Source organism: Gracilinanus agilis, chromosome 2 (assembly GCF_016433145.1).
Source record: "Gracilinanus agilis isolate LMUSP501 chromosome 2, AgileGrace, whole genome shotgun sequence".
Classification (NCBI taxonomy): Eukaryota; Metazoa; Chordata; class Mammalia; order Didelphimorphia; family Didelphidae; genus Gracilinanus; species Gracilinanus agilis.
The window spans coordinates 366,250,857-366,270,597 of NC_058131.1; the positions used below are offsets into that span (position 1 = coordinate 366,250,857).

Sequence of the window (19,741 nt, forward strand, 5' to 3'; positions counted from 1 at the left end):
TACTTAAAGCCAGAGATTCTTTTCCTTATTTGTATCAATTTGTTGTACACAATGGACACTTCATGTTTTGATCTTTTCAACTCCATAGACAAATGACTACTTCTAATAATAATTATAAAAAGAGATATTGCTAATTGGATTAGGTGATCTCTAGGATTCATTTAGATTGAACATTCTATGAAGTTTTTATTTTGTTGAAACTTTCCTTACTAAAATATACCAGAAGTTATTCAAAGTGATGATAAGGTGACATAGTTTTTAATGTGAAAAGGTTGGGTTGCAGTACAGCTTTATTCTTTGTGTTTTGGGGGAAAAAAGTGATAGGTAAACATTTCAGAAAAGAGATAATTAGGGGAAAATATCTATTTCAAAACAACTGTGCTTTGAAAAACTTTTAAAGTATTGATTTGATTTTTGTTCTACCTATATATATCTCTGCATATATATCTTTATCTCAAAAGTGTGGTTCAAATGGACTCAAGGAGGGTAGAGAAATCATAATAGGTTATAAAGTATTAGTATCTTTGATCTCAAAACAACACAAACTTGTAGAATCTGGGGGCAAGAACTTAACAGCAATGGAAATTCCTTGAAGATGAAGAATTCAAAGAATCTTGGGAAGATTTACATGAAATGAAGCAGAGTAAAGAAAGGGGATCTCAAAGAACAAAATATACAATGACTACAACTATGAAAACAAAGACATAAAATAGTAAAGTCAAGTTAAACATAGTGGTTTTAATTGGGTATTACCCTGTTGAAAGTCAAGAGCAAAAAGTCTTTATTTTGACAAATAGTAAATTATAAGAATGTATAGTTATATGTACAATTAGTCTCAACCAACATTTTGATTTGTTATGCTTAACTGTTTTGGAGAAATATACTTTAAATTTTATTTGTATATACATGTATACATAAATATACGTAGTTAAAAATCAGATCAACATTGTTTCAAAGCATAGTTTTTTCTGTCCTTCTAAACTGCTGATAGTTGGCATTTGATTAATTTGAAAGTAGTAACTGATTTTTTTTTGCATTGCCATTTTGAGGGTTTTGAAATTCTGATAACTTCTTTTCAGAAATTTCAACAAAAAACTACTAAGTATTTAATATACTGGGCCATGAATGGCAGCTAGTGTGCCAAGTACCAGACAAATGGGCTAAGAAATAGCTGAAACTCAGCTCCTTCTTTCCTGACCCCCCCAAAACAGGGTTTCTAATGGAAACTCTGACAGACCCTTTACTGTAGTGGCACTACTGGGTGCAGCTATAATATTATCCTCATAATTCTACTATATAATAACAACAAAGAAAAAAAGGTGAAGGGTCATTGTGCTTTGTCTTTAGAATTAAGATGGCTGTCTTCATCCTTACAGCATACTCTTAATTCTGGAGACACATCTTAATAACCTCTAAATAGTTCCAACAAAAGAGCCGTGTCAGAGGAATGAGCAGGCCCCAAGGTGTTTCAACTGGAGTGTTTTCATCTGCCTTTATTGCTCTATCCCTCTCCAGAATTAAGGCAATAACCTGTGATAAATTATTCAGGAACTGCTACAGGGATCAAAGCAAAATCATTCTGTTAAAGTGCTGTTTGCAACATTTGGCACTTAGTGCGAAAACTTTTAATGTGCGCATGCTGAAAATCAAGGATTTTAAATAATTTAACATGGTAGAGTGGAGTTTTTACGAAGCAACTAAAGATAGCATGTTGCTATTTAACTGCTCTTCTTTCTCAGAGAAGTTTTTCATTCATTTTCATTAAAACTGATGATGTCATACCTAAACAGAAAATATTTTGGAGGCTTTGACATATCAGACATTATTTTGCTCACAATATTTTTTCCTAGAAAATCCCATATATCTAAAAATAATGTTCTTTGTAACTAGGTATTAGTCACAATAGTTCCTCCCCACCCCTTAAAATTTTCTCTTCTTATTTAGAGGAGGAAACCCCTTTCCCTCAAGACAAATTCAATGTCGTCTTCAATTTTATTAGGATTAAGTGGAACCTGGATCTATAAATTTAGGAATTTTGCAGCCTTCCTCCTCTTGCAACTGCATTTCAATATGGTAATATAGCTCATCAGTGTTTACTTTCATTCTGAGATGTGAATCCAAAAAATATCTAAAAATAGTGAGTTGTATAGGTTGCAAATTAAATGAATTTGGCAGTCCTGGGGCATTTTTATAGAGATATTTTAACAGCATCACCTCCTGTGGATTGGAATACTAAACACTTTATTGAAGAACAAAACAGGACCGTTTTTATCTCTAGTACTAGCAAAATGAAGTACCTGAAAGCACTTTTGCATGTATTATTTATTCATCGTGATAGAAAAATAGCCGTAACCTAATAAATTACACTTAAAAGCATTTAGAGAAAAAGTTTTGTTTATGATAAAGCAACAGATTTAGTTCTTTATCGGTAGCTTAAAGCACCAAGTTTTCTTTATACAAATTAGACAGATGGTGCTTACTGTAGAATTTACTAAAGGTCTGTCACAACAAATGCAGCCAAGCTGCATATTTAATCACTGCAGAACCTTGTCTACCTGCAGCTGCCAACTGCTAATCCAATTTCCCTGATAAATGTGGCAAGAGACACGATCAGCAATAAAGAGCATCTAACTCCATTTTCCTGCAGGGCGTCTTTTGATGAACATTTAGGACGGAAGCACGGAGTGCACTGTGTGGCCCTGGTTTGTGGCAGCTGCATGCATTCTGAGGCACGGTTCTCAGGTTACTCACTTAATTCTGCCACTATCATTATGTTGCTATTGATCTCAGTAGCTGTTGCCTACACAGCATTACTCTAGATGAAGCTGAATCAGGCAGTTATCATGCATCAAACTTGCTCAAAAGCCTGGAGATTTCCCCTTAATTACTTGTGATTTTATTTGCAAATACCGTTAAAGTGTAATCAAGCAGTCACTTTCCAGGGTCGTTAAGAACTTGCTGGTTTAGGAATATAGCCCTGGAACTCCATTAAAAATGACTCAAGGAAGATGGTTTCTATCAAACTAGACAGGGTTACATCAAAACAAGCTCTGAATGTAATGAAATCTTCAAATGAGACAAATGCAATCTTTAGAAAGCAAGTCCTCTTCAACCTCCCTACTTAGTTTTGAGAAGCTTGCCTAGGTGTTCCCTAGCACATAGGACGGTGCCCAGCACACTGTACATGCCTAATGCGTTTCCAGGAAGAACATCAAAAGCAACTTTATAAAGTGACATCGAAAGCAGATCTCTTCAGGCTTCTAAAAACAATTTGGAAAAGTATCATTAAAGTAAAATGTAGTTGAAGCATGAAATGAAAATTTAGGTGGAGTGTTGCTAAGAATGAGATTAATGGAGAGAGGTAAATTTCCAAAGATTTCAGCTATGATCATTTAATTAATTTTTCTATGATAGGAGGAGCACCTTAAAGAGACCTGTCAATGGTCCAGTACTTCTATTGTCTGTTTATAGATAATTTTGTGGTGAAGTGGTAAGGGGGAATGAAGCTGTATAAATAGTTGTTAATATTTCTGATATATTCCAAAATACTAATAAAATGTGACTCCAGCTTCATCTACAAAGGTGCCCATGTTCTCTGGGGTGCATTTATTGGCCATTTTAAAATAACAATCAGAGGCATTCTATTTTATGTAGCTTTGATACATTATCATTTCCAAGGTTGTGATTTCTATTAGAAACTCTTCCTTCTTTTAAAATATACTCCTGTTTTGATACAAACAGCTTGCTACACTTAAGGATTTTACTAATAAAACATAATGTTGTCTTAGATATTATGACTGTTGCCACAGCTGAACTGACTTGTCAAATCAATCCTAATATGGCTCCCACAGGCACATAAAAACCTTATTTAGCTATCAGTTATCCTAATCACTTTGTTCAGTTTAAGAATGCAATACTTCAATACCAGCTCCTATTTATACATATATGCCTAGCCATTTAATAAAGTCTTGATTTATATAAATTCTTGTTAAAAAAACTTTAGAGATGCCGTGTTTTAGCAAGTATATTATTTTGTGTTCCTCCAAATAAAAATATTAAAACATAAAATGAGGAGGGGAGCTTAAGCAATGGAAGAAAATGGCCCAAAGAAATAATCTAGTTAAAAAAGAAAGCCAAATGCTACAAGATGGAAATTTGAGTCTTTGGATCATAAACAGAAACCATTCACTGGCCTCAATTAAAATTGCTTTCATGTGAGATGTCATGATATGCATTTATATGAAAAATAGCACTCGCCAGCTTGTGCAATTTTCACAATAGGAACATCTTGGCACAAAATGAACTCATGTATGCAAAAACCATCTTTTGGATCAAAAATTGAATGTATTTTCACATTTGCCAAAACAAACTCACTTTTGTTTCTTCCTGTTTAAAGTTGTTGTTGAATATTTGAGCTACTGTTTCAAATGAAACTGTGAGAGGAATCATGAATTTCTCAAATTCATCCTCATCTTCACCTAACAGAGAAACAAAAGAGTCATGTTAGTTTGAAAAGCATGTTATGGTGCATCAGCTGAGGCAGTGAGTACACTGTCCACCTCAAAGAATCTGTTCAAAAATAATGCAAAGGATTATCAGGCATTTATAAACAGACTGAGCTTGCGCACCTTACATTATATCTTAAACTCAATTTATATCCTGATGTTTTCCTTTCTCTTTTGGATCAAATGAAATAGTAAAATTACTTAGTAGCAGTCCCTCCCACCCCCACCCCCAACTCAGAGTCGGCTCAGACTCCTGCCTCAGGCAGTGGAGACCCTTCAGCCTTTCAGAGGCCCCAAGGGAAGATGCTTCCAAAGCCTCGGGGGACCAGGGTCTATCCCCTTCTCAAAATAACCAAGAGTGGCTTTTCTTTAGGTGCCAACCCCCTGAAGGGTTCTCAGACCCAGGTGCCCAGACTGTTGGCAAGTATTATTCTCTTTTATTTGTGTTTCTTTTAATTAATTAAAAAATAAATAGGGAAGAAAGCTTTTCTTTATTTACCAAATAGAACAGGGTCCTTGATGGGCTTGGATTTTAAAAGAATTCACTACAACTACACAAGAGAGACTTGATCCAGGCTTTTTCCTACCCCCCTCCCCCTTTATAGAAGGAAAGCAGGGAAAGAAAGTAAAGCTTGAATTTTATCTACAAGATACAGTAAGCAAGTAGGCTGGAAATATTTTCAATGTACTTTTTTATTCTAAAGGTGGATCTAACAAAGCAGCAGTGGTAATAATTACTATACACGTAAAAATATTTTGCATGATGCCATTTAAAACACCTTGATATATATTATGGCCTCATCTGAACCTTTCAAGGACCCTTTGATTTCAGGTAAGTGAAATATTATTGTTCCAAATTTAAGAAAGGCTAAATGACTTGCCAATAATTAGTGACCAAAATGGGAGTGGAGCTCAACTTCCATGATACCTTGTCAAGCACTCTTTCTTATCTTCTTTTTCTAACCTAGTCTCATAATTTGTAGCAGAAAATTGTTGAGGGATTCATAGGAAAGGGGGCTCATTTTCATCAATATGTAGAGGAATGAGACTAAATGCTTTTTTTTACTATGTAATTCTATCCTAGCTTTATGATAGTTCCATGTGCTGTGCTAGCTAGAGGAGTAGGTGACATTGGAATCTGGCTTCTAATCTGTTGCTAACTAGTAATATGAACAAGAACAAGTCATTTGTAGACTTATAGCCTTTTAGAGTTGGAGACCTTAGAGTAGGAGGAGATCATGCTTTCTGGGTTCTGAACCCCAACTTCAGCAGTCTGTGGAGGCCTATGGACAGATGGCTTCTCAGAATAATGTTTTTAAATGCATAACATAAAATATATGCTATTACAAAAGAAATACATTAGGTTGAAATACAGTTATTAAAATATTTTTAAAAAAAGTTTTAAGAGCCCATATTAAGAATCCCTATCTCAGAAGTCTTCTAACCAACCCCCTTTTTCTCTGCCTTTCTTTTCTCCCTCCTTCTTTCTTTCTCTCCCTTTTTCCTTCCCTTACTCTCTAACTCACTCTTTTCTATAGTCTCTATGTCTTATTAGATGTGCCATCTGTTAACTAATGATAATATACGATGCAATCTTAGTCAGATTTATAGTTGTCATAACAAATAATTGAAATGGACTAATGGATTAATATGCACTCAAACATTCTCTAAATTATAGAACAAGTATAATTTTAAAAACCACAAACAAGTCACTGAAATCATACACTTTTTTGATGAAATACTTTCCAAAAAGGGTTTTATCATTCCTTCTCACAATCTAGAGAGATGAAAAAAATGTCTTTCTTAGGAAACTTACACAACATAAATTAAATATGTGTTCTAATAGGGACTTCACTAGTAACTCACTGTTCAAATGTCCTTAAAAATGGATACCTAAATATCCAGTAAGAGTTCCATATTACAAACACAACAAGGTACTAGTTTATCACAATGCTCACCAAATGAAAGATAAACATTCCACTATGAAGAAGTTAGGGGGGACAGAAAAAGTTTTCCTCATAAGTATTCTGAGAAATAGCTTGATAGAAGACACAGGAAGAAACAATAATTATTTTTATAAACTGGTGTCTGCCATTTGGGACATTTACATTTCACTCTTTTGTGTATCCAATCAATTGACTAGTATTTATTAAGTGACTACAATGTATAAGACTCCATACTAGGAGCATGGTGTACTAAGGACACACACAGCTGTATCTTCCCTTCAAGAAGCTTACATTTTATGGGGAAAGACAATATATACATATACAAATATTTAGAAAACATAAAAAATACATAAATATAATTTTTTTGGGGGAGGCAAAGCACAAGCAGCAAAAATATCAATATATATTGCAAGTACATATTGTATACGGCCCTCTTCTGAGTCTTCTTCTCTTCCCTTTTTACATTCTCTCCCTTTGTGACATCATTAATTCCCATGGACTTAATGATCACTTCTATCAAACAATAAGTATTTATTAAGTACATAGAATTATTGGCCTTGAAGCCAGGAAGACCTGGTTTCAAATCCCACCTTTGTCACATACTGGTTTAATCCTGGGCAAGTCACTTCTTTTAGTGCTCTAGGCCACTCTAAGTTCATGAGTTGTAGAGAGGGTACTGACCTGCAATGGTAGAGGAAGTTTCCTTAACTGGAAATAACAGATACCAATAAAACCACAAGTCTAGTCACTTATCTCTATAAGCTAAGAACTGTGCTGGACAATGGGTATACTCAGACAAAAATGGAACAATCTCATATATATGCCAAATACATATAAATCAATTCTAACCCCTCCTCTGACTTCATGTTCTGCCTTTCAACTCCCATTAACTTCTTTTCTAAACTTGCTTCTTCTTACTTTCCTATTGATGGCAATACCATTATTGCAGGCATATGGATTTTAAATTCTTATCTGTATCATGCCCCACATTAAATTAGTGACCAAATTCTATAGATTCTATCTTCATAATATCTAATATTGCTCCCTTTCTCTCCATTCACACTGCCATGAGACTATTTTGAGGAGCTCTTATCACCTCTCATCTAAGTTCTTTTTTTTTAAACCCTTCCTTACCTTCTGACTTAGAATCAATACTGTTGATTCTAAGGGAGAAGAGTGGTAAGGGCTAGGTAATGGGGGGTTAAGTGACTTGCCCAGGGTCACACAGCTAGGAAGTGTCTGAGGCCAAATTTGAACCCAGGACCTCCCAGCCATAGGCATGGCTCTCAATCCACTGAGCCACCTAGCTGCCCTCTTACCTAAATTCTTAATTGATCTTCCTAGTTCCATATTTTTGCTTCTCTAAATCATCCTATACAAAGCTTGCAAAATAATCTACCTAAAACCAGACCTAACCATGTAATTACTTTGAGAAAAAAAAATTTTAATGGCTTCTTTCTGCCTAAAGAGAATAAAAAAAATTCCTAAGCCTGGCATTTAAAGCCCTTCATAATTTCTCTTTAACCTATCTTTTCCAGCTTTATGTTATTACTCCCCTCATGCACTCTATGCTCTAGCTAAGCTTGGATAAGAGTTGTGTTATGAACCTGACATGCCATCTCCTGCCTCTACATATCTGTGTAACCTACGTATGGAATGAATTCCCTTGTCATGGGTATTTTTCAGTTTTTCTTCCCTTCAAGATCCAGCCACTTAGCTATCACTTAGCTATCCAGTTAGCTATCACTATCTTCACAAAACTTTCCCAATTCCTCCTGTTAAAAGCCTCTCCCCATCACAATATCTCTTTTTGTATTATACTTATCTGTGTACATGTGTATCTCCCTTTCCCGTCACACTATGTAAGCTTCAGGACAGGTACCACTTTAATTTTTGTATTCCCTGCACAAAGTAGGCACTTAAATGCTTACTGAATTAAACACACACACACACACACATACACACACATATATATTTGGAGGGTCCTCTGTACATATGATATGTATGTCATATCATTTATATCATAAATATATGTGATTAGAGTTAGTTTAAGATATTATAAGTACATACATATAAAAAGTATACAAAATAAAATCCTCCCTGATTCCAGTGCATTAACTTCAAAGGGATTTCCAGAAATAATAGGATTGAAAGCACTTTAAGTATATAAACTCCTTATTGCTAAATAATTTTAAATTATGCTGCTTTCAGGCTAGCCAACTTCAATTTGGAAGGAAATTAAAATTCAAGAAACATTTACTGAGTATCTTCTATATGAAAGACACTATGCTACAATATAGTGGGGGAGAAATTAACTTGTATTTAAATATTTACAATACAAAGTTGGAAATGATACATGTCACACAAATTGGTATTTTATTATATACTATATTGTTCTCTGATTATTTCATGTGTATTTTGACTTGCTTTCCACAAAAGACTCCAAGTTTAAGAGGGCAGAGATCCTGAATTCAATCCTTCATTGTCAAATATGGTTAAATCTGATGCTCAAAGAATGAGGTGTCAAACTCATGGACCACAAAACTCCAAAGTTCTTGAGAAGATTAAAATAGAATTGGGAAACATTTAACAAAATGTACAATACAACATAGATAATGCTCATTTGTGATTTTCTAAGTCAATAGGTATCTGGCAAGGGATCCATTTCTATGTGGATTTGATATTTCTTGGTTGTAACCAGCAACTACTCACTTGATAGAGGTCAATTTTTAGATTGGTATGTGGTTTCCTCTGCCCGTTTGTTCAAGGTATGCTACAGATATACTTTGCATCTTGATATTAAATTAGTTTAGAATGTTATATTTCCTTTTGTTTTCAGATATTAATTGTTGCTATTCCTAAGTCTCAGGGAAGAAATCAAAATTGGCCCCAACTATTAGATTTTCATTTCTAAATGGATTCCACCAGTGATGTAATTTCAGAAATGATGCTATTATACCTAGCTATAAAATGTCCTTGGTCATTGGGAAAAGGGTATGGATGGCAATGCATAAGATGTCACCAACAGCCATATCATGGCCTCCAAGCATCCTTAAATAGAGGATGCAGACAAATATTGTGATCCTGTTATGGTCACTAGAACTAGAGCTTTGGGCACTGACTCCTAAGTAAGGTTATAGGGCTTGCTTAAGTCATCATGGGAGGGAGCCTAAAATGTGTTTGTTCTAACATAAATTTTGAATGAAGTTTTAGAAATCCTTTGGGATTTGGTTAGGGAGGTTGTTGGCCAGTTTGGTAAAGTAGAAGGGTCAAGCTGGAGTTGAGAGAAAACAGAAAAGATAGTAGAAATGATAGTCCATTCAAAGTTGTTGGCTATGAAAGGGAAAGAAGTCATGTGGCCTTAGGAATGATAGTTAACCTTCCTAGAAAGACAGTTTGATAAAGTGGAAGTAGGGTTGATCTTCAAGTCAGAAGAGAACTAGGTTTCAGTCTGGCCTCTGACTCTTCTTAATTGTATGACCTTGTGCAAGTCTTTTAGTTTCTCTGAGCTTCTGGTTCCTCTCCTATGAGATGAGGATAATTAGTACCTGTAGTGCCTATCTCATGAGATGGCTCTAAGGATCAAATAAGATAATGTGTGCTAAAGGGTATATTCAGTTTTATGGCCCTTTGGGCATAGTTCCAAATTTCTCTCCAGAATAGTTGTATCAGTTCACAGCTCTACCAACAATATAGTAATGACCCAGTTTTTTCCACATCACCTCACATTTATCATTTTTCTTTTTGGTCATATTAGCCAATCTGATAGGTATGATGTGGTACCTCAGAGTTGTTTTAATCAGCATTTCTCTAATTAATAATGAATTTGAGCATTTTTTTCATATGACTAAAGATAGTTTTAATATTTTTATCTGAGAATTGTCCGTTTAAATCTTTTGACCACTTGTCAATCGAAGAATGCTTGGTATTCTTATAAATTTGCCTTAGTTTTCTATATATTTGAGATGAGACTTCTGTCAAACACTTGTTATAAATCCCCCCTCCCCAGTTTGCTGTATCCCTTTTAATCTTGGTTGCATTAGTTTTGTTTGTGCAAAACCATTTAAATTTAACGTAGTCAAAGTTATCTATTTTATATCTTATAATGTTCTCTATGTCTTGTTTGGATACAAATTCTTCCCTTATCTATAGATTTAACAGGCAAACTATTCTATGCTTCTCTAAATATGTTTATGGTTTCACATAAAACTATGCAAATCCTTTGACCCAGCAATACCACTATTAGGGCTGTATTCCAAATAGATCAAAGATAGATAAGGGAAATGGACCTATTTGTACAAAAATATTTATAGCAGTTCTAGTTGTGATAGCAAAGAAATGGAAACTGAAGGATGTCCATCAACTGGGGAATGGTTGAAAAAATTGTGATAAATGATTGTAATCAAATACTATTGTGCCATAAGAAATGACAAACATGATGAACATAAAAAACTTAGATAGACATATTAGTGACACAAAGTGAAGTGAGCACAACCAGAAGAAAGTTGTACACAGTAACAACAATAAAGCATGAAAATCAGCTGTAAATGACAACCATTATCAGCATTGCAAGGATCCAGGACCTTTCCAAGTCTCATGATAAAAAAGGCTATCCATTGCTATCAAAGGAAATGATGAAGTCTAAATGCAGATTGATACATATCATTCTTCATTTGATTTCCTCAATGATTTTTTTCTCTAGTGTAAGTGATTTGTATCTTCTTTTGCAATATGATGAACATGGAAATGTATATTGTATAATAACACATGTACAACCTAGATCACATTGCCTACCATCTTGGGGAAAGAGGGAATGCCGGGAGGGAGAGAACATGTATCATAAAATATCAGAAAATGATTATTGAAAATTATGCCAATATAATCTAGAAAAAATATTAAAAATGATAATGTATGTATAACATTCTTAACTTTCAATGTTGTATGAATAGCAGTTACCTCTTCCAGTGATCAAGTGCTCCTAGAAGGAACAAGTTTTCATTCTTGGTTTCAAGAAAACTTTCATTTGAAGAGAAATAAGTATTCTTTTTAAGGTTAGTTTAGGTCAATGTGATTTATATCAGTCTGGGCTCTCCAATTAGGTTAGGTTTAAAAGCTCTAGTTCATGAAGATCTGACAGGACTATATTAATAGTGAGAAATAAATGTTTAGTCCAGATCCATTCTTAGAGTCTTTTAATTTTCATTTCAGCATCCACCAAAGATTTCCAGTACATCTTTGTGATGTGATGTGTAGGTTGTAGTTGGCTTTGAAAAAATTAGAAGGCAAGATGGAAGACAGGTTCTGGCTTGGGCAGAATCATAATAGATGGGTTAAGAGCAGTGCAGGGCACTGATAGGACTAAAGGCTCCTCACTCTGAGGTCTTCATGCAGTGTATGTTGCATATTGCCTCACACATGGTAGGTGCTTAATAAATATTTGCTCATTCATGAAAGTACAACCAGAGCACTGGTGGGCAAAAAGATTTCTGATCATACCATATAGGAGGCAGAAATTTCCTGTGAATTTAGTATGTCACAGTGGAAAAAAATGAGTATAGGACTTGAGATTCAAAGATTTGGCTTCAAGTTCTACCTATGCTATTTTCTCATTAGCAAGTGATACTGATATTAACAAAAGAAATTCATTAACAAAACCTTAAAAAATAAATGAGATGAGGATAATATTTGTAATTCCTCTGGCAAAATGATGTTGTAGAAAATACTTTAAAAACTGTGCATGAATATATAAATGTAAATTGATATTTTTCTATCATTATCATTATTCTGTATGCAATTGAGAATGTACTCTGGCACATGACTATTTAAATATATTTTATTATTACATATTTAATATAATATATTAAAATATTTTAATATAATTGCCTTCCTTTATAATCCTACATATTTTATTTTATACACATAATAACATGATTTTGAAGAGGTCCATGGACTTTACTAGATTGTCGGTTGAGAACACTTTGTTGTGAAGGTTGAATTAAAAGAGCAAGGAGAGTTTTGTCTATGATATTTATATCTGGGATGTTCCAATTGCTAGAGTAGAGAAAGTTGCAATTTGATATAATAATCAAAAAGTTTGTTTTTATGCCCATTTTGCAGATGTGAATAATATTTTAAATTATCTCCTGAGAAACTGATCACTGGAATTTGACTGGAATGTAATTTAATGCATTTAACTGGAATGTAGGGAACCAAAGTTGTTAGTTTCAATTTCTAGGGGAAAAGTTGTCAACAAACACCTTTGCTGCTTAACCCCTTTTCAAAAGCGCAGCCCTAAAAGTGCCATCCCCAAAGTTTCTTATTCCCTGGAGCACAGTGAGCTCTTTACCCTTAAAACCAGGTAAATTATTAAATCTGGATCTCAATTTAATGGGCTACCTTATGCCTACAGGGCCAGCTAATTAGTCTTAATTATCTCATTATACATTCTAAGTATCTCCAGCTGTTTCTCTACCTCTCCCTTTTACACTGTTTATTTTCCAGACAGACTCAGCCAACTGATGGACACAGGTGAGATGTCTACATTGAGTCTTCATACCTATTGACTATTTGACTATTGTTGACCAGGATTATTTTTTGCTGAATTTTGTAGAAATAGTTAGGGAAATGCAGAGGTTCTTTATCTTTTATTCATGGGGTGAGGGAGAACTAAAGGGAAAACCTATTACTTTAGGGCATTGTTTGGTTTTAGTTGCCATGAAAATAAAGTCTCAAATTATATTGGACTCATACTTACCCATTTTTACATTTGAGAATATGACTGTGGCATTCCTTAGATGTTAAATGGTAATGAGGAATCTTCTATAACTTCATCATCTTGAAAATCTGGTTTTCCCTTTCACCACCATACCCACCCACCCTCCAAAAAAGGATCAATTAAAAAAAAACACAGGACAATAGTTCTACTACAATGAAAAAAATTAATGATAAAGAAAAAAAGAAGTATAAGGAGAAACACTGGGACAAAAGAGAGAAGTAGTTTAAAAAATGGAAACTTTCTCTACTTTCTTTACTAGAACTTACTACTTTGTAATATATACCAAGGTCACTTAATCCTACATTGCTTCCATAAATGTAAACTAGTAAGAATACCAAGTATCAATTACTAGTGACAAAAAAATGAATACATTGCTTAAATACAAAGTAGAAATATCACTAGCCATGCTCACCATGTGATTATTCAGATTCAAAGTGCAATCACATAATGTCCAAGTGATAAAAAGTTCATGGTACCAATCAAATCGAAATTCACAACTGGTACAATCTTAATTCACAATCAGTACTATTAAGTTCTCCATAAGGAAGAAGAGCCTCCTTGTAGCTATTTTCATTTTTCTGTTTGCCAACTCAATTCGCCCTTGTTCATATTAAACTAAAAAGAATGTTTCTATCACATTGAAGGGTTTTATACTGAACAGCACCCTAGAGATTCTTCATTGACTGGCTTGGGTAATACTATCTTTTCTTTAGTTTATTAGTTTGACAAAGTTAATTTAAAAACAATCTAGGGAACCTGAAGTGATTCCAGCAAAGGTGCATAGATCTGTCTATGGGGTTGGTTGTCCTGTTTGGTTTGCATACATAGAGTCTCCAGAGACAGTGTTTGGCTTCCTAACTGAACAATATCTTATAGTACAGAAAAGGAAGAAAAATAGAAATTCTTGAAAATAGACAAATTTTCCAAACTCTGAAAAGGGAAAATATCTTGATGACACATGGTAGCAAGAGTATTGATAGTTCTGCTCTTTACACAAATGGGTAGTTCTTTTAGTTTAGCCAAGGACCAATTTGATAGAATTGTATAATTCTTCATTGCCAAAAAACCCCCATTTTCATTAGAAATATAACCTGGGGCACATCAAGTCTAATTAAATTCATAGAAAGTACAAATTGTTGAATAAAAACCAAATGCATTTCAAAGTAAATACCAATTAATATGATGCCCAATTTCTTTCTCCTTTTCTAATCACTCCAGTGAGCATGGCTTAGACACAAAACATATTGTATCTATTTTTACAAATTCAATTAAAACTTATTTTTCTTTTTAATCCAAGAATCCCATCTATCAATTAGCTAATGGTAATTAACTAAGGTAAATCAGTGATATGATATGAAAGGGCCACCTACTACTTTTTTGTTTTAATTTATGAAGGCTTTTTGTTATCTACTCATTGAAATGAATATTTTGATGCTTACACTTGTCCTGTTCAACAGTTACTTATTCTGAATATGAATAAAGTTTCCATTCAAGAGGATTATTTAAAGGAGTAGGTTCAGCGGTTTCTTATTCACTATTACTATTTAAATAAAACCGTAGTCATATTATATTGTTTAGTAATGTAGAAAGTAGTGACAAATTCAGCTCAGTAGATTTCAAATAATAATACTTGTGTTCAATAGAATTTCACAAAATAATGTGTTTTGTAATGAGTTTAGAGCAACAAACAGCTGAATATTCAAATAACTTGGGGAAACAACTTAGTACTCATTCCCTCTTTGAGAGGCCTTTTGTCAAAGCTGCACTGTTTTGGGTGTTGGCAGGTAAAGATGGTACCAAGGGCCATAATGATGGTATGATTATGTTACCCCTTGACTGTGTTTGGTGATTATTCTGAATAGCAGTGGCAGCTTTGGGCCTTAATGCATACTTAATGTAAGGAGTTCTTACAATATCTATTAGGAATCAATAATGCAACTTCATATTTATAAAAGTAAACATTAATAGCATTAGCACCTTACATCTGGATAACACTTTATTGTTTACACACTTACACATTTCCCCATTTGATCCTTGTAATAGCTCTGTAAGGGATATAGAGGGCAGAGATTATTCACCTTTTCTAGGTAAGGAAATTAAGCAGCAGAAAGTTGAAGTGAATTGACCAAATTCATGTGAGTAGCAAAAATTCAAACCCATATCTTTTATTTTTAGTGTAGTATAAAGAGAACTAGATTTGGAATCAGAAAACCTAGGCTTGAGTCTCCACTCTGCCACTTAACTCTTACGTTACTCCAGAGAAGCCACTTGCCCTCTACAGGCCTCAGTATCTTCCCATATAAAATGAAGAAGCTGGGCTAAATGCTCTCTAAATATTCCTTCTTACTCTAAAATCCTATGGTTCCAAGGCCTTCGCAAGAATAAAATGTTTGTGATGAGAAAAAAAAGAAGATACTGATTAAACTGGCAGAGAATAAAGTGAGATTTTCTTTTTATTATAATGTAAGCTCAGTGAGGGTAGGGACGATCTTATGGTTCTTGGTATCCAGCAAGGGGTCTAGCTCTGCCCCTCATACATCATTTGTGCCTATTTATGGTGATGAAGATTATGAAGAATGACAAAGAATATGGGGCTGCTCTGTTCTCCCTGGATACCCCAGCCCCCAGAAGCCAGGAACTGAGGCCAGTGTGGGGGTGCCAAGCTGTCACTCAGTCAGATGTTCTATTGCCAAGGGGGACCAGATGATCAGGTTTTGCATGCCTGGTTTACACTCTTCAAATATTTATAGACAATTCTCTTTGCCTCCAGCCTTAGTTGTCACTTAGCCAAGTTATACATACATAGTTCTTTTAATCTTTCCTTAGAAATCAATCCCATTCAGCTCCTTAATCATTCTGGATGCTTTTCTCTAAACTTTCTGCAGTTTGTCTTTCTTATAATTTATTCCATTGAATCACAGCGAAACATTTTCTGTGCAGAAGCTTCATTACCTATAGGAGTGGCTCTGTCATGTTTCCATTACAAGGAACAATGCTTTTATATCACTAGCAAAGTTGTTCATCATTATTTTAGTATTATCACATTAAAATTTTCATATTTAAGTTGATTGACCAATCAATACATTGCCATGGGAAGGAAGAACTAATTCCCATCATCTGCAGTGTAGTTTAATGGAAAGAGCCCTGGACTGTGAGTTAAAAGGGCCCAGGTTCTGTTCTTAGCTCTGGGGTCTTGGGCCAATCCCGCCCCTCTCATGGTGTGATTCTGTGTCTCTCAAATGAGGGTACTGGCTTAGTTGATATTTTGGTTCTTTCAGGCTGTGGAATTTTGAGAATCTCAGCTATAAATGGTAAATTCACTGACCTGCTCCTCTGATTCAGCAAAAACTAGCAAATTAATTCAAGTTGCAATGCCCAATGATCCAGATGCTCCCTCTGAGTGAGAGGAAAAGTTCTGATCTTTGGTTTTTCTCCCTATCTATCAGCTTCTCTTGTTAGTTCCAAAGTCCTAAGTTATAGAGGGTGATATGAGAAGTAAATGAAAAAACTTTTGGAGGGATAAACATAAGCTGCCTTTCAAAGGCCTTTCTTCTGGAATTGATATTAGCAAATGAAAATCCAAAATTTCAAGAATTCCTAGAAATGGCCTAGGCTAGCAAAAACTAGCAAGTGAAACATTATACCACAGGATAATAAATTGTGAACTTGAAGGGAGCTGAAATGTCATCTGTTCCAAGTCCCTTATTTTTCAGATGAGGAAGCTAAGGTCCAGAGAATTAAGTAACTTCATTAAAGTCATAAAGGAAGTAAGTGTCTGTATGGCTGAATGTTCTATTCATGTCTATTTTGATTTCTAAATTCAAATCAAACCCTCTTATTCCTTTATTATGAAGCAGATATTAGTAACCTTACCTAGATCAACCATGAGGAGACGGGTAAGAGCTGTGTAGAATGTTGTTCGACATCTGAGGTCACTGAGACTGTAGCCCTCACTGACACCCAGAAAAGGGAAGTGCTCACTCTAACAAAAACAAAATGGCATCCAGAGTTAAAATGCTTCATCACACTATGAAGAACACTGAAGTGACTAATGAGAGAACAAGACTTACGGTATGGTTTTGAAGCATGAATTTCACAGCTTCTATTTTCACCAGTTTTTTTAAAAGAATATAAGTAATAAAAAGTCAAGGATTTTTTTTGGGAGGAAGAATATAGTTTTGTTTTATAAGCATGTAACCCAAACATTATTCAATGATATAATACTGATTTTTTCTTATGAAGGATAAACATTAATCTTAAAAAAGCACACAGTATAGAAATGTCTTTCACTGTCAGTAATAATACATTATTAATCACTGCAATTACTTTTCATATCTTATATATAATTCTAGCCATGAAAAAGAAGAATGAATTTTATAATTAAGATAAGAATTCTCTTAGTATTAAAGTCTTGATGATAGAAAATTAAAACTGACCCCTTTTAAATTTTGGATGTTACTTTAGACTTTCTTTTTACTTAATGTGATTTCATCATAAAATAATTATCAATGAGCCATAATGGAGAAAAAATTATTCAACTCAAAGAAGCAATGAGTTCTGCCAGAAGAATTATAAGAAAATCCTTCTCAGAGCGGGGGATCAGAAAGCTCTCCAGAGCTCAGTCCATGACATGCCATCTAGTGATAAAGTAGCTTGGCGTTTCTGGACCACTGTGCTTTGAAAACTAAAAGTAGAGGAATAAGGGGGCCAGAAGGAGAATAGAAAGGGGTATCTGATCTTGAACTCTAGTGGCTAATGATGGACTCTTAAATTCATCCATAATTGGCTCAATATTTTGCTTTTATTTCTTAAAATACCTCAATTTTTGTTTCTGCCCAATTTCTACAAGACAATTTACTTGTTACATCGTCTATATAGTCCTAAACTCTTTCTTCTGCTTGCTGTATTTTTCCTACCTTTCTCTGCCAAGGAAAAGAAGAATAATATATAAGCTTTACACCTTTGAAACTTGGTTCAAGTCACTGTGCAGACTTGGTCTACCTGGTTCCATTTATTTTCGGAAGGTTCATCTTCCAGTTCTTCTATACTCTCCCACAAGTTATATTCCTAGAACAATAGCATGCTTGAACCTAAAAGGGACACCGCAGAAGTCATCTAGTATAACATTTATCTCAATAACAATTTCCCCTTAGGACAGTAATGGGCAAACTACAACCTTTGAGCCAGATGTGGCCCCCTGAAATGTTCTATCCCTCAGGGCGACATTATTCCTAATCTGATGAATACAATGAGTAGGATACAATACAATGAAACTTCGAAAGAGTTGCCTTAGAAACAGACTGACAGATGAGCATTTCCTTTCCTTTGGCCCCTTCTTTAAAAAGTTTGCTCATCACTGCCTTAGGAGAATCTCTTTCCTCCTACAGTTTCCCAAATAATGAGCAACTATGGTCATATCTCTCTATAACTAAGTTTTTGTTTCTAATTTCACATTTCAGACATATATGAAGTGATGCAGTAAACTAATCAATCAACAATCATTTACTGAGGGCTTACTATGTGCCAGGCACTACACTAAGTTCTGAGGTTACAAAGAAAAAAGCAAAAAATGACCATGAGGAGTTTACATTTGAATGAGTGAAGGTATTCAGAAATCAGTAGACTTTACTTCCATTTCTGACTCTGCAATAACTAGCTCAGTGCTCCTGAGTAAATTCTTAGCCTCTATGAACTTCAGTTTTCCCATCTGTAAAATGGGGAAGACAATCCCTGCTAATCTATCTAACTCAGAGGGTTGTTATGTGGCCTTGAGAAATAAAAGATGTGAAAATGCTTTTTTCAAAGTGTTAAGGGCTTCATAAAGATATGAAATTATTATTATTCTTGTAACTGTCTGTAGTTTTTATAATTCATCTCATCTCATCCATTAGCTTATACACTTAGAGGTCAGGTCATATACTAATTTCCCATAGAACAAAGTTCTATTCATAGTGAGTGCTTGATAAAGAAGGTCTATTGACTGTCTGACAGGCTGATGGAAGCTGAAGCAGTGCTGATAAGTTGAAAGTCTTTCATTGCCTACATAGCATAGTAACTGGGTGACTTCACAGGGCCATTCATTGAATGGAGGAACTGCCACTCAAACTTCATTTGGCTAACATGGGAAAGAATCAATAAACTAAGAAATATCTTAAGTAATTACCATATACAAATTTTCTTGCAGTTGCAAAGTTAAAAGTGACAGGGTCTTTGGGAAATAAGAATGTTGCCATTAATAGGAATCTTCCTGTCAGTGCTGTTAATAAACAGCAAGTCATGTTTTGACAATAGAATATTTATGGTAGCAATAAAAAGAACATTCACAGGAAGAATCTAATCTGCCAAAGACACATTTACTGCAAAACTGCATCTGTGCACTTTGTACCAAGGCCAGCCTTAGTGCCTTTTAATTACATTCTGAAGAAAAAAATAATTAAGAATGCATTTTTTTCATTTTGCCAATAAATAATAATAAAACAGGTTCATATGCATAAATACTATGACTTTATATTTCC

At 34.5% G+C, this 19,741-nt stretch overlaps 1 protein-coding gene across 1 annotated transcript in view; it reads right to left on the reverse strand.

Moving 5' to 3' along the window:
• Positions 1 to 19,741, reverse strand: part of RANBP17 (RAN binding protein 17) — a 344,793-nt gene that overhangs the window by 80,251 nt on the left and 244,801 nt on the right. The window contains exons 17-19 of the mRNA XM_044664454.1: positions 17,297 to 17,360; positions 17,100 to 17,208; positions 4,375 to 4,478 (exon numbers count right to left, since the gene is read on the reverse strand). Coding sequence (XP_044520389.1) covers positions 4,375 to 4,478; positions 17,100 to 17,208; positions 17,297 to 17,360 — 277 coding nt within the window. The remainder of the gene's footprint in view (positions 1 to 4,374; positions 4,479 to 17,099; positions 17,209 to 17,296; positions 17,361 to 19,741) is intronic.